Source organism: Psammomys obesus, unplaced genomic scaffold (assembly GCF_907164565.1).
Source record: "Psammomys obesus unplaced genomic scaffold, mPsaObe1.curated_primary_1811, whole genome shotgun sequence".
Classification (NCBI taxonomy): domain Eukaryota; kingdom Metazoa; phylum Chordata; class Mammalia; order Rodentia; family Muridae; genus Psammomys; species Psammomys obesus.
Genome location: NW_026590767.1, coordinates 5,501,789 through 5,516,477, shown reverse-complemented (window position 1 = coordinate 5,516,477; position 14,689 = coordinate 5,501,789). Strand labels below are relative to the sequence as shown.

The 14,689-nt window shown below is 43.4% G+C and overlaps 1 protein-coding gene across 3 annotated transcripts in view; it reads left to right on the top strand.

Moving 5' to 3' along the window:
- CUNH10orf90 (chromosome unknown C10orf90 homolog) overlaps positions 1 to 14,689 on the top strand; it is a 224,473-nt gene that overhangs the window by 187,802 nt on the left and 21,982 nt on the right. For all 3 annotated transcript variants that reach the window (XM_055608880.1, XM_055608879.1, XM_055608877.1), the window contains 2 exons: positions 1,480 to 1,664; positions 4,212 to 4,389. In XM_055608880.1, the coding sequence (XP_055464855.1) occupies positions 1,480 to 1,664; positions 4,212 to 4,389 (363 nt within the window). The remainder of the gene's footprint in view (positions 1 to 1,479; positions 1,665 to 4,211; positions 4,390 to 14,689) is intronic.

The following is a 14,689-nucleotide window of genomic DNA, read 5'->3' as shown; positions in this document are numbered from 1 at the left end:
TCCTGAGCATGATAGGGAAGATAATGGGACTTGCCAAAGCTACCATCTGACACAGCCCCTTTGCAGCTAAATACCTGGTAAACAGTGTATACAAATGAAGCCAAAATTCATGGTAACAGTATATGCAGACAGAGCTTCTAACCTAGAGTTCAGGGTCAGGGATGCTGACCATATGTTGAGAGTTTGTTAGTGTGTAGCTATACCAACTGCCCACTGTTTCCTGAAGCCCTGCTGTAGCCCACCAGTCAGAAGAGCAAAGGGGTGGTGCATCAGGCACCTGGGAGGTGGCTGCATCTAATATTTTGAGTCAACACTCATTTTATTTTTAACAAAACTAAAGTATTTTCTGGAAACTAAAGGGAGCAGCAAGGAGAAGCACAGGGGACTATTCCTGCTTCCCCAGTGGAACAGAAGCCCATCAAACACTTTCCTCCTGAAGGGGTCCGTCCGTTCACCAAGCAGTGATGGTCAGTCTAGCATCCTTTCTGAGCACCGACAGGTGGCACCCCTAATTCCTGACACCCAGAGTCCCTTTGCATGGGTTTCTTTGCCCTTTACAAGCTACATGTGCCTCTCTGCAGAAAGATGGTGCTGTTCAGATAGAAAAACAGTTCCCCAAAGATAAGGAGTGAGGTTGGCTGTCTCTGGACTCTTTCTTGATGCACATAAAGAAAATGGTTCAGTGCCTTTCTGAAGTGGTTCACAAAAGCTGGCCATATGGAGGTCCAAGAGAAGGAAGGAGAAAGAGCAGAAAGTAGATATGGCGGTTAAGTCATATCCCACAAGCAGATAGAAGACAGCTTTGTAAAGATCACAACTCCCTGCAAACATACTGCACCCAGAGCCACTGCCAACTAAGGCCCCGAAGGAACAGTTACTAATGCTATTCTACTAACCAACACACAGCCCCACATGGGGTGCCAAGGGATCAATTTATTTTCTGACTCTTTCCACAAAGGGAAACTAAAATAGCCCCAGGAAAGGGCCCTGCCAGCTTTGAGAGAAACCTTTCTGATTGCGTCTGTGAGGACAGTGGTCGACTCTGGAAAATGAGGGGGAGGGATACATAATTGAACGCCATCCCCAGTCATTATATCGTTAGTGCAGCAAGCACAAGACAGATTAGTATGTTGTCTTAAAATGAGCAAACTGTAATAATTACACAGGACACACTTAATATGAGATCCAGACTAGAAAAGACTCCTTTCATTTTGAGCAAAGACATTCTGAACACTGCAATCTAAGGAACACCTCCGTGGCCTAACTAGTCAGTCATGGACTTGGACTTACTGATGCAGTTACCAGGGCAGCTGGGAAGGTCTCCAATGAGGGTGGATCTCGTCATCTTAACAAGACCCTTTAATAAATCATTGGCATCTCTATTTTCTAATTGTCTCATATGTCTTCCTCCTGTGTCTGGGAGCCAGGCAGGAGAACCACCGAGGACCCTCTAAATGTATTATATATTTGTTTTCCTAGATTACACATGCTGTGATTTGGTTGTAAAACTAAAGGAATGTGAGAAGCATGAGGACCTCACCACCACACCTGAGCCCTCGCCAGCAACCCCCTCTCCAGAAATCCCAGAGGGACCACAGAGCTCTGACCCACTGGAAAATAGTTTTGAACCTCAGCGTCCGCTGGCAAGCTCTATGACCTTACAGGTAAAGCCTTTGACACATCCCATCCTGGCTTGATTCTAGCCAAGAGGAGGTTTCTCCTGGTGAATGTGGCATGCACCTGACCCCACTTTTGCCCATGACTCCCAGTCTTCCTGTCTGGATTGCTCTGTCCTGTCCTTAACTTTTTCTAGTCTCTCTGCTGCTGTTTGCCTCATGGAGACAATGACACTTGACTCTACTAGCCAAGAATGAGGATTGGGGGCAGGAGAGATGGCTCAGCAGTTAAGAGCACTGGATGCTCTTCCACAGGACTGGGGTTGTTCAATTTCCAGCATCCAAATGGCAGCTCATGACCATCTGTAACTCCAGTTTTAAGGGATCTGACACACTTACACAGACATACATATAGGTAAAACACCAATACACATAAAATAGAAAGAAAATTAAGAAAGAAAAAAAATGAATGAATGAAGAAAGAAGGAAAGAAAGGAAGGATGAAAAGAAGAAAGAAAGAAAGAAAGAAAGAGAAAGAAAGAAGAAAGAAGAAGAAAGAGGATTGTTGGTACTAATCAACAATGACAATAACAAAGAAAGGGTTTCCAGGAGACACATTTGATTTTTGAAAGATCTATATCAGATAAGAGCCCCTATACACCCCATAGTCAGATGAGCCTTTGAAAGACTCAGGAAGCTTCCTAAGTCATCCAGCCATGAGTCAAAGGACGTGGAAGAGTTCTTTTTAAACTTCTCTGATTCTTGAAGTAACATGCATATATTGATTAAAGTTAGAACACTTAAGAGGGTAGATGACCTCAGAGAAAGTTGTTGCCACTAGCACACTGCACAGATACATTTTCTAGGAAAGCACTTGCTGTGGGGTGCAACTCCCTCTGGATGTGACAAATAAAGCTCCATTGGCTCAAGGCTGCATCTCCAGGCCCTTGATGTGTCCTCCCCAAATCCCAAACCTCAAGATGTCCTCAGATGCACGAGCAGTAAAGCTACAGCCCTGCTACTTGGGTCAGCAGGGCATCCTTGGGGACTTTGTCTCCAGACTTGACCCTTCCCTGAAGCTTCAGCACATTTAGTGACTGGTGAGTCACTTTGTAGCTAACATTGCCAAAGAGACTCCTTCATCAGTGAAGCTTCCAGGGACACATGCATGACACAGACAGAGCTCATGACCTGTTCCTCTCTGAGCTCCCAGTGGGCAGGGAGGCGAATAGGATCAAGGAACACTTCTATCCTGGCAGCATACCAAGTGGGCCGGGGCTGGGCACCCATTGTAGGTAGACCCAGGACAGTGCCTGAGAGAGATATGAATTTAATGAGATGTAGCATGTGCTGTGTCGGCCTCTGCAGCAGTGTTTCTCAACCTGTGGGTCACTACCCCTTTGGGGGCTGAATGAACCTTTCTCAGGAGTGGCCAAAGAGCATCAGAAAACACAGATATTTACATTATGATTCATAACAGTAGCAAAACTACAATTATGAAGTAGTAACAAATATAATTTTATGGTTGAGTGTCACCACACGAGAAACTGTATTAAAGGGTCACAGCATTAGGAAGGTTGAAAATCACTGCTCTACAGCCTAGCATGGAGATAGCCATGTGGAATCCATTCTTGCACAAGGCAGTCTGTGAGGTATTGTTAGGCTCTGGCTGACCTTAAAGACTCAGTAGGGCTTACTGGGAGAAGTGGGTGTGGCAACCATGAGCACTCCTATGAATAGAACAGAGCCCTTCGAGGAATAGGAAGTTGGGAAAATGAATGGTAGCAGGGGATAAGCATGAACTTATACTGCTGAGAGTCAGCACATTGCCTATTGAGCTACCTTAGGCCTCATTGCTTATATCTGTCCAATAGCTGATTTCCAGAATCTGTGCAGGGATTCCCAAGAAGAATGGGTACAAGTGACTTCCCCAGTGTCTGCCATGAGAGCCCTGCACATGCTGCTTTGTGCAAGGAGATCAGAGGGATGAGGCACTGGAGAGGTGTAGGGGATTCTGACCTGTACCATGAGGCTCGCAGAATGACTCTGTATAGTAAAGCCTTCTACTTCTTTCTACCCAGGAGAAGCAGATCCCTTTAGCCACAGCTAGCCCCCTGAAAAGTACCATTTTCCACGCCAGGGGTGGGGCAATGCCTGTGTTTCTTAAAGCTCCACCCGGAGCAGGAATGAGTATGCAGATTTCTAACACCTGCCTTCTAGCTCTATCCAAGAATGTGGAATTGCAGAACCCTCAGATTTGGGTTCCTTGGCAGTGAGTGGCTTGGCGTGGTGAATCCACAGATGGACAGATGTTGAGCCATTTGTACTCAGTGGCTTCAATGCTGGTTACTGCTGGGTCCTGTCACAGGCTCTGTGCTGCTGGCCAGGACTAACTGCTAGTGCCATCAATGTGCCCCTGCTACCTTTGCACATGATCACGTGTGGGGGTGGGGAGAAAATAATGACATGGATTTGCACTGTGGCTTTTGTCCCCCGAGTGTCGTGCTCTTGTTGAATATGTCACATGGATGTGCTGCAAACAAAACAAAACAAAACAAAACAAAACAAACCAAGTCTGTTCTTTGTTCCAATTAGGAAGCGCTGGAAGTCCGTAGACCTCAGTTCATTTCTCGATCACAAGAACGGCTGCAAAAGCTTAAGCACAAGGTACAGCAAAGGAAAACCCAGCCAAAGGAAAACCTGAGGCAGAAGGAGAGCCTACTTCCTGTCCGTGCCAACAAGAAGCAGTTCACCATTCCCCATCCTCTTAGTGGTAAGCTGCAGGTGGCTCAGGAAGCCTGGACAGACTGGGTAACATGTGTACTCAGGCCAGAAGAATTCACAAAAGGGTGATGATTCCAAATTATTATGCCACTGCCACTGGCATGCGCAAACCTCAGCACCCTGCAGCCTGCTCTGGAAGCCAGCTCATTTTGAGAGGTTGCATACAGGCATGCAACTCAGCAGAAATAACTTGGGACACGAATTCACCATCCTAGCTGGGAAAGGAGCCACACCCCACTGTAGGAGCCAGGATAGCAAGTTCAAATTCTTGGCTCCTAATGGATGTTTGCAAGCGATCTCCTTTGCCCTTTATAGATTGTACAACAGATCTCAGGGTGAGAAGTTGACTCCAGCTTGTCTGTATCAACATTTGTCATCTTGAGACCTCTTCCTGCTGTGAGCTCAGAGGAATGATACCCAGCATAGTGAGGCCAGAGTCAGGCTGACCCAGAGAGGCAGGGCACTCACTCACTCACTCATAGTAGAAGGAGTTAGCAAGGAACCTTCTCTGGGCCCAGCACCGTGTTGGCGGCTGGGAATATCAATGTGAGCAAGACTGACCTCAGTCTTTTCTTCATGGGCCTCATAAGCAGGCCCCTGAACTAGCAAGAATAACAAGAGAGGAAGGCAAGGGCTGGGAATCAGAGCACTTGTGCAGGTTCCAAGTATACCTGCCAACCCAAATCTTAAAACCTGGAGGCTTGGAGAAGCCTTTGGTTTGTTACTGTGAACACAGGAATAAGGTCTTTCCTCCTAGGAAAATGTTTTGCCCCCCAGGAGGTGAAATCATGAGTATAGTTCTGAGAGAAAAAAAAAAAGTCCCAGCAAGCACACGGTTGAATGCACCGTTGTTATGCAAGGGATCTGGCAAGTTGCCTGTTGCTTCCATCCCATGATACGTTCCTAGATGATGAGAAATTGAAGCCCACCAGGCAGACGTGCAAAGGGCTAGCACACTGAGTATCTAGCTAGTGGTTAGGCGCAGCATAGGCTTGAGCTAGGTATGTTCTCTAGGTGACTTTAGTTTCTGGCTCAACAAAAGAGCATCTGTTCTAGTCACAGCTCTCTCAGGGTGCTGCGAAGAACAGATTCCTGCTATAGTGGGAATAATATCCTCTTGGCACTTTTACTCATGCTAGGTATGAAAGCTGTCACGTGGTCAAAAAAGTTAGGCTACTAACACTGATGTCAACAAACCGGCACAATATAGATGCAGACACAGAGGCTAGCACTGGAGGATCTCCATTTTCAGCCTTCAGCTTGCACAGGGAGAAGCAGGGACCTCTGGCCATGGGGAACTTGTTTAGTATGGCGAGGTGTTTGTTAACTTGACGTCAATCTAACAAATACTTGAGACAAAGATGTTCATCTTGTGGCAACTAGAAAGCAAGGGAGAGAAGGAAGAAGAGACCGAGGTCCCACAGTCTCCTTCAAGGGCACACCTCCAGTGATCTGAAAATGCCCCCTTTACTCTATCTCTTAAAGTATCTACTACCTTCCTGAGGCTCCAAGCTGGGGGCTGAGCATTTGCACACAGGAGGACGCCACAGGTCTAAACGTTAGCAGGTGCCATGCTGGGCTCCTCCTCTCTTGAGGCAGCTCTTCAAGCTATGCCACACTGGTGACCACAGTATCAGAGGGGGTATGGCCTTCACATACCTACGTTACTATTTTGCCACACTGCTAGAAATCGCTGGCTCAAAATTATGGGCATGTGTTCTCTCAGAGTTCTATAGACCAGAGGTCAAAATTAAGACACAGACGTGGCCAGTCTAGTCTAGAGGCTCAGTGCAAAACATGACACATCTCTCTCAGCCTTTCTGGCCATCCCTGAAGCTCCTTGGCTCATAAATGGGCCCCTCTAGTCTCTGCCTTTGCTGTCACATGACTTTCTTCTTGTCTCTGTACTAATGGATCCAAGTTTTCTCTTCTTGTACTGAGCTGAAGTCCACCCATCCAGTGTGACCACATAGTAACTTGATTGTATCTGCAAGGACCATATTTCCAACGACAAGGTCAAAAGAAGGTCACAGTCACAGTTTTGGGAATTTGGACTTGACTGTATCTTTTTGTGTATGGGGGTGTGTGTGCAATTCTGCCTGTAACATCAGCCAACTTTGATGTTTTTTCCAAAACAAATATTCTCAGAAGTACATATGCCTCTAAGTGAACAATTTTAAAACTGTATATAATAAAAGGGGCCCAATCTGGATGCATAGTATTAAATAACCAAGTCACCTTTTTATTCCCCGAATTCAAAACAGTCCTAGCCACTGGAATGCTCTTGGGGGGACTTGACCAACACGGATTTTATGGCCATTCCAACTGTCCCTACAGTATGGACGTGCTGAGGAGCGCTTTATCTCCATGTTTGTTTGTGTTAGGTCAGTTAGATCAGTCAATTCCTGAAACTAGAGCCTTGTATAAGCTCAGGCTAGTGAGGGGGAATGTTTAAGGCCCCATTAAACAAGTCTACAGTACGCATCTTGTCTTCAGCCTGTCTGCTGGCAAGATAATAAAAGCAAAATGCAGATGTTTCCTTACATGCTAAATTAGTTCATAAATCATGTGTGCGAATGAGCCCCGGCTGCAGTGTTGAGACGTCTGATGGAAGGAAGGCTCAGGTTTGCTTTTCCATGCTGGGGCTGCTGCCTCTGTTCAGGAATGGGCCTAGCGGTCTTGGCTGAGGGACAGGCATGAGTGCTTCAGGTGGGAGCTCTGGCAGCTGCCAGCGCTGGGAGAGTTGAATCCCTGGATTTGCAGAAGCAATGACGAAAGGAACCAGGGACCAGCTGTTTCGTGTTGCCTGATGCATTCTAAGCAGCCTTGGAGGCACAGGGGCGACTTGTGCTGTGAGCGTGCGTGTGTGTGTGTGTGTGTGTGTGTGTGTGTGTGTGTGTGTGTGTGCATGCACTCGTGAACATACACATGTGGGTACATATGTAGGTATAAGTGCTAATTTGGGCTAAGGGTCCGTGTCTGAAGGGCAGAGAAAGTTTTATGAGCAGTTGAGGGTGACAAAGGGCTCATGAAGTAGCTTTACAAATTCCTAGCTGTAGTCCCCAGCTCCTGATGGAGAGCTTCCCATTGCATGGAGGTGAATGGAAACTGAGGAGGCAGCTCCTGGTGGGAAGGAAAGCAAAGCACAGGAATGAGACATGGCTGGAGATTCGCAGTGTAACTATGGCGATGGGGTTAAGTGAGATAGGAGAGCCAGGCATCAGCTCAAGGAGAAATCACTGCAGGGGGAGCCGAAAGGTATAGTCACAACGTATGGCCTTGTGCAGAGGTCAGAAGTTGGGGCAGCTTGCTGTGCAGAGCGGCTGCAGGCCAGAAGCATCGAAGGCAGAAGGCAGAGGCTAGAGAAGGTCCTAGTAGAAAAGGCTTTTAGGTGGAATATTAAGTAGCAGGTGGCAACTACTGAGCTTTGTAAGGAAAGCTGACGGGATAAATACTGTGCCCCAAGGGCTCCTGTCTTCTCAGGTCAGCATTGCTGATGCACTCGTCACCTGGAACTATAAACAAGCATCAACCCTGCAGGATCATGGGTAGACTGAGCCACGTACAAAAACTAACCGTAACCTGAGATCTGAATGTTTCAGAGTTAGATCTTGCTTCTTCCCTGCAGACAGCCTGAATGCACGCGGCTATTCCAATTTAGGTTATATCTCTGACCCTCAGGCATGCAGAAACTCCATCAGTAGCATCTGCTTCCATAAGCCACTCTTTCCTTCTCTGCCTCCATTGCCCTCATGGTTCTTATTTACTTCGAAATCTCCTACTCCATGCCTTCTTCACTTTGGATTATCCTCTGTCTGTGTGCTGGGGGGGAATGTCCTCAGGCAGAAGCATGGGTGGCCACATGGCACCCCAGACTCCCTGCTGTATCTCACGGATCAGATGGACTTAAGCTGAATTGCATTATCCACACTTCCCAAGGTGAGCCAAGTCAGAGCTTTTCAAATCATGGGCCAGTGGAGGGACGGAATTCTCTAGAAGGCACTTGCAATTCCTTTCCCAGAAGAACGCTGACAGTTCTTGGCTGGAGCCAGCAACATTGCTTTGCATTCCCAGAGCATCTAGGGCAAGATATGACTCAGTAGATAAGTGATAGCAACAGATGTGGTCGCCCCAGCTCCTGCAGCTCCTAGCAAGGGCCATGACATCCTCGCTTCTGCCTCATCCGATCCCATGAATATCTTCCCATAAAACGCTGAAAAAAAAATATGTGTGGTCAGCTCTCTCAATATTAACCACAGAGGAATTTTAAAATGTGCTTATCAGAGAAAAGTACATTTTTCTTTATCAGCTCACAGAGAAAACAGGAAGCATGAGCTACTTGAAGTCTCCTGGGTCAGAGCCCTTCATGGGCAGACTTCAGACACTGCGACGGGGTGCCCCGCTGCACTGCTTTGCATGTTTAAGAAGTTTATGGTTTTTTGTTTTTTAAAGAAGTGTAGGAAGAAAAGACTAATTCTCATCTAGTGTTTAAAATTAAATTTACAGGGTGAGGTCATTTCCAATCGCAATAATAAAAAGTAGGAGCTCTGGTCTACAGATGGTGGGGAAAATGGCTGTATGGGGGTTTTCCCAATGTCCTGGGTTCTGTTTTCCAAAATGACTTCCTTTGTGTTCTACAAGACAGTTAAGTAATAAGCTGTGCAGAAACTCTAAGGCGATAGTTTATGAAGTTTATCAATATTCCATAAATTTCTTAGAGAAAAAAAAAGCAGGAGAAACCTAGAATTCAAAAATCCCTGATAACATTACTATTTGACTAGCAATGGCTATAGCAGCTTGAAGGCAAGGTGTATGACTTGTGTTTAAACTTATCATTTAGGAGTGCATGTATTTTGTTTTAGCTTTACTCCAGCTTAGTTGACAAACATTAGACAAACTTATGACATGCATTGTTCTTGCATGAAGGGGTACACTACGACATAATGAGATGGTTATAAGGGATTCAGCCAGGACCTACCTACTTATTTTTTGTCATGGGAACCATTAAGATGTCTCAGCAATCTTGAGGTAGATTGCTTCCAGATAATCTCTGATCACCTCAGTGGAAAGCAGCTCCTCAGAACATTTTTTTTTTCCATTTAAATAACCAAACATTATCTCCTTAACCATCCTTTCCAGGCCACCTTCCCCAGCTCCTAGAAACCTCCATTCTAGTCTGCGCTTCTGTGAGCACCTCTCTGAAATCCTGCAATGTCTGTCTTTCTTCAGCCTATTTGTTTCTGTTAACATAAGGGTCATTCATGTCGCATATGACTATTTCTCTTTAAAAAAAAAAAAAAGTAAATAAAAATAAATCCTCCCAAGAAATAAAGAAAACAAAAACAAAAACAAAAACCAACCCTAACTCATACTCCCATCCATCCCAGTCTCATTTACACTGGAGTCCTCTGTTCATTATATATTGTTGTTATAAACATTATATATTGCTATGTATATGCCATATGTTATATGTATGTATATATATATATATATATATATATATATATAGTTGTGATAAACAATGCTTCAGTGGACACAGGAGTGCAGATGTCTCTTCAACATACTGGTTGGGTTTCCTTTGAAATGCAAGGAAATAGACACTATGCAGTCTAAGTGCCACATCTACAGACAATTCTTTTTTAGTTTGTAAGGAGCCAGTTTGTATCAACAGTGTGAAAGGCCCCTCTTCTTCACTCCTCTCCAAAAGTTTCTGTAGTGTCTTCCCCCCACCCCCCCCCATAGCAGAAGATGTAGTGGTATCTTATTGTGAGCTTAGTTTGTGTTTCCATGCATTTGTATATTGTGAGTGATTTTTATTTATACATCTAATGACCACTTGAGATATGACCGTGGGGCTCTTTAATACATTTTAATAGTCAAGTTCTTTATTTGATGCTATTGGAGTATTTTCCTAATGTATTTTATAAATTAACTTTTTATCAGATGTACAGTTTACAAGTATCTTCTCCTGTCTTATAGGCTATCTTGTCACTTGGTTGATTTTTTTCTCTCAACGCATTTTTAGAGCATTTTAGTTGGAAGATTTAGTCAGAATCTTCCAACTAAACTTTTGTTTCTTGTGCTTTGAGAATCATGATTCAAAAATGCACTGTCTGGAACAGTGTCTTGGAACCCTTTCCAAATGCTTTATTAAGGTAGTTTTATTCTTCAAGGTTCTGTGTTTAAGTCTTTAGTTCATTTTGAATTGATGGTATGAGATAAGGGTCCAGTTTTATTCTTCTGCATCTCTCTACATCATTGACTGAAGAGATTGTCCTTTGCCCACTATGTATTGTCAATGTTTTTGTCAGAGGTCAGTTGAATAATATATGGAGTCATTTCCAGGTTCTGTATTTCTTCTGCAGTCTGTATGTTTGTTCTTATGTCACAGTTATGCTGTTTTGATTACTAGTGCTTTTTGGTAGATATTAAAGTCAGGTTGCATGGTTCCTCTATTGTTTTCATTTACTCAAGATGCCTTCATCTAGTCAGGGTTTTTTGTGGCTTCATGTCAATTTTAGCATTTTTTTTTCCTGTTTTTGTGAAAACTGTCATTCTGGGAATTGTTATAGGCATTGCTTTGGATGCGTAGATCCATTTTGAGTAGTTTGAGTCTTTCAACAATATTCTTCAAATTCTCGACAGGGGGTCTCTTTCCATTTATTAATGTCTTTTCCAATTCTTTCTTTAGTATCTTATAGTACACACCTTTCCCAGCCAACTTACATTTATTTCTATTTTGATTTTCGGTGAAGCTATTGGTATGGGACACTTTCTTGATTGCTTTTCCATCTATTTCATTGCTAGCATATGGAAACAATAAGGATTGCATACTGAATCATTTTTCAGTCCCACAGCTTTAGTTGCCATCTTTAGGAGTTCCTCCATGATAAAATCATGTCTTCTTTATACAAAGATAATCTAACTTCTGGATGCTTTTTGTTCTTCTAGTCCAACTACTCATGTCTGATTCTACAGACAACAGAAGTGGTGAGGGCGGGCAATCCTGTCTTTCTCCTTACCTCAGTGGGGAAACTTTCAGGTTTGTGATGTTGTCTGTAGTATTAACTTGGTTCGTCATCCTTGCCCCTCATTATGTGGAAATATATTCTTTCTTCACTTAATATCTTCATATGTTGAGTTTTGTTTTGTTTATTCTGACAGCATGTTGAGATCTGTCAAATAATGATTTTTCTCTGTGGTTCTATTAATACTGTGGATCACACACTCTCCCACATACCACGCCACACATAACACTGTGTGTACGCGCCACAACACACACACACACACACACACACACACACACACACACACACACACCATGGGAAAGTTTGACTTGACAGGTGAACAAGCCTTTAAATAAATGGGTGATGCTGAGTTCAGCTCACTCATCATTCATCAAAGATTTTTGCAGCTGAATCTATAACAGCATGTTAACCTGTATTAAATTTGTCTGGTAACACAACCACTTAGAGTTAATTTGAAAGTCTTCTGTCTTCAATTGTCTGGAAGTGCCAAGGAAGGTTTCTGTTGGGTCTAGCTGAGTTTTTTGCTAGAAGTCTAAGCCTCCAGGCTTCTCCTTGGTGGCAATTTTTAAGCTTTTTGATTGTCTTCACTTGCTTTTAGTCTGTCCTGACCTTCTCTTTCTTCTTGACTTATTCTTGGTAGATGTTGTCTTCCCAGGAATTTCTGCCCTCTTTTGAGGTTATCCAGTTTGACTAGATACAATTACACACATGGTCTCTCAAGGTCCTTTGTATTTCTGTGGAAATAGAATGTTGCAATGTCTTCCCTAATTTCTGATTTCATTCCTTTCAGTGTTTTTTGTTAGTCTAAAGATTTGTCAATTTTCTTTATCTTTTCAAATCCAACTCATATTTTTAAAATTAATTTTCTCTCTGTTGTGTGTGTGTGTGTGTGTGTGTGTGTGTGTGTGTGTGTGTACACTTACTTGCCTTTGCCTTTGCATGCATGTGGGGATAAGATGACAATTTTTGGGGATCCATTCTCTTTCCTACCTTTAAGTAGATTCTAGCAATGGACTTTCAGGTCATCAGGCTTTCTGGCAAGCACTCTTCTTCTGCTGAGCGATCTTAAACCCAACCCTTCATTATCTTAATCCTTTGTGTTGTTTTCTTACTCTTTATTTCACTTGTTTCTGCTTTGACTGTTGTCACTTCCTCCTCCTACTAACTTAGGCCTTCGTGAATTCTTCTTTATCTGCTTCCTTGGGTATAATGTTTCATCTTTTGAACTCTTCATGAGTTAGGCATATGAACTTCCTGTCAGGGTTGCTTTTGCCAAATCCTGTGTGTATTGGCCTACTGTTCCACTTCTGCCCACTTGTGATTTTATTTCTCCTTTGCGCTCTTTTTCAGCCCTTTGGTTGTGCTGAAGCCTCTTATTCAATCTCCATGTATTTGTGAACTTTTCTAAAGTTGATTTCCCGTCTGGGTGAGACTGCTGAGTAGTTAATGGCAGCATGATTCACAGAAAGAGTTCTACATGAGTCTAGGTAAAATAAAATGAAGAACGGTAGTGAATAGCTTAAGTTAAGTTAGCTTGAGTGAGTCCATTTTGAGATGAGAAGCCATCTTGTGTGCACCTGTGACAGGGGGCTGAACTCAAGTTCCAGGAAAAAAACATAGAATGTACAGTTGGCAGAAAACAAAGTGAACTCCCCAACAGCCAATCAGAGCAAAATGGAAAATTCCCCAGGGTTCCAGATGAACTTTCAGATAGCTTAGAATAGCAGTTATTGTTAAGCATCAGTGGTCACCTTACTCCTAAGGTTTTACCCGGTCCCTTAACACCAAGGCATGGAAATCCCCTGCTTGCAGTTTTTCCCTTTAAAATCCCTGTTCAGCCAGGGCTCAGGGTCCCACTTCTCTACTGCTAAATCAGTGAGACATGGGTCCCAAGTTCAGCTGCTCTCTCAATAAAGCTCTCTTGTTTTCCCAAGGGAATTGTCTCCTGGTGGTTTCTGAGGATCTCAAGATCAGGGTATATTATACCTGTAACTGTAGATAGGGAGACAGGAGGAAAAACAGAATATCTCTTCAGAGCAAGGATTGTCAGGATTTCTAAAGTCTGAGATCTTAACCTTTCATATACTTGGGGGTTTTGTTTGATCATGGGAGTAACAGTTGACATTCTCGTGGGCTTTTAATTCTTTTTTTTAATCAAGTATCATCACAGGAGGAAATCCTACCCTATCAGAGCACTAGGGAAAGGGCATAAGGGGAATAAAGGGAGGGTGGGTGGCATGAGGAGGAGATGAGGGAGGGGGTTGTAGCAGGGATACAAAGTGAACAGATTGTAATAAATGAATGAATAAACAAATAAATATTTTTTAAATTAAAAAATAATTTATTTTTGAGATAGTTTCTCTACACAGCCAAAGATGGACTCCAACTCACAGTGCAGCTGAGACTGGCATCAAATTCTGAATTTACCTACCTTGGCTTCCAGAGTGTAGAGATTACTGGTGTGTATTACTAGGGCCACACATACTCTCTCCCTCTACATTGCATGCATTAAAATTCTGAAGCTGTCAAGAAAGTCCAAACTATTACTAAAATCTCATGTGATAAAAACCAGTGAACTGCTCCTGCCATCCACATCCCTCTATTCCTTTATGCCATTTTTAAAAAGATGTTCTTCTACAGCCAGTTTGTGTGCTGGCTTCTGTTCAACAGCATCAAGATGATATAGACCTCCTCCTGAGGCTGTAGCTCAGTTGGTAGAATGACTACCTAACATGCATGAAGCCCTGGGTTTGATCCTCAGCACTTTTGTAAGAGAGATATGGTAGTAAACACTTGTAGTCTCCAGCACAGGAGAGGAGAAGGCAGAAAGACAGAAGTTCAAGGTCATTCTCAGCTACATGTAGAGTTTGCAGGCAGCCTAGGTTACATGGAATCATGTCTTAACAGGGGAGGAGCACCTGGCCAGATGGGTCAGGAGTTAAGATTGGTAGTTACTCTTGCATATGACCTGAGGTCACTTCCCAGCACCCACATCTCATGGCTCATGGCCAACTGTAATTCTAGCCTTTTGGCCTGTTAATGCAGTGAAATTATTTAAAAAAAAAATAAATTCTCTAAAGTTGATTTCACATTATACTACTGTGACTGCTGTCTTAGACTTGCTGAGACATGCATGTGATTGAACATATAATCTGTCCCAATGCATATATGGCATATCCTTAGAGAAGAGTGTACATTTTGATGGTTGGGGGTAGTATGTTTTGTATATATATATATATATATATATATATATATATATAT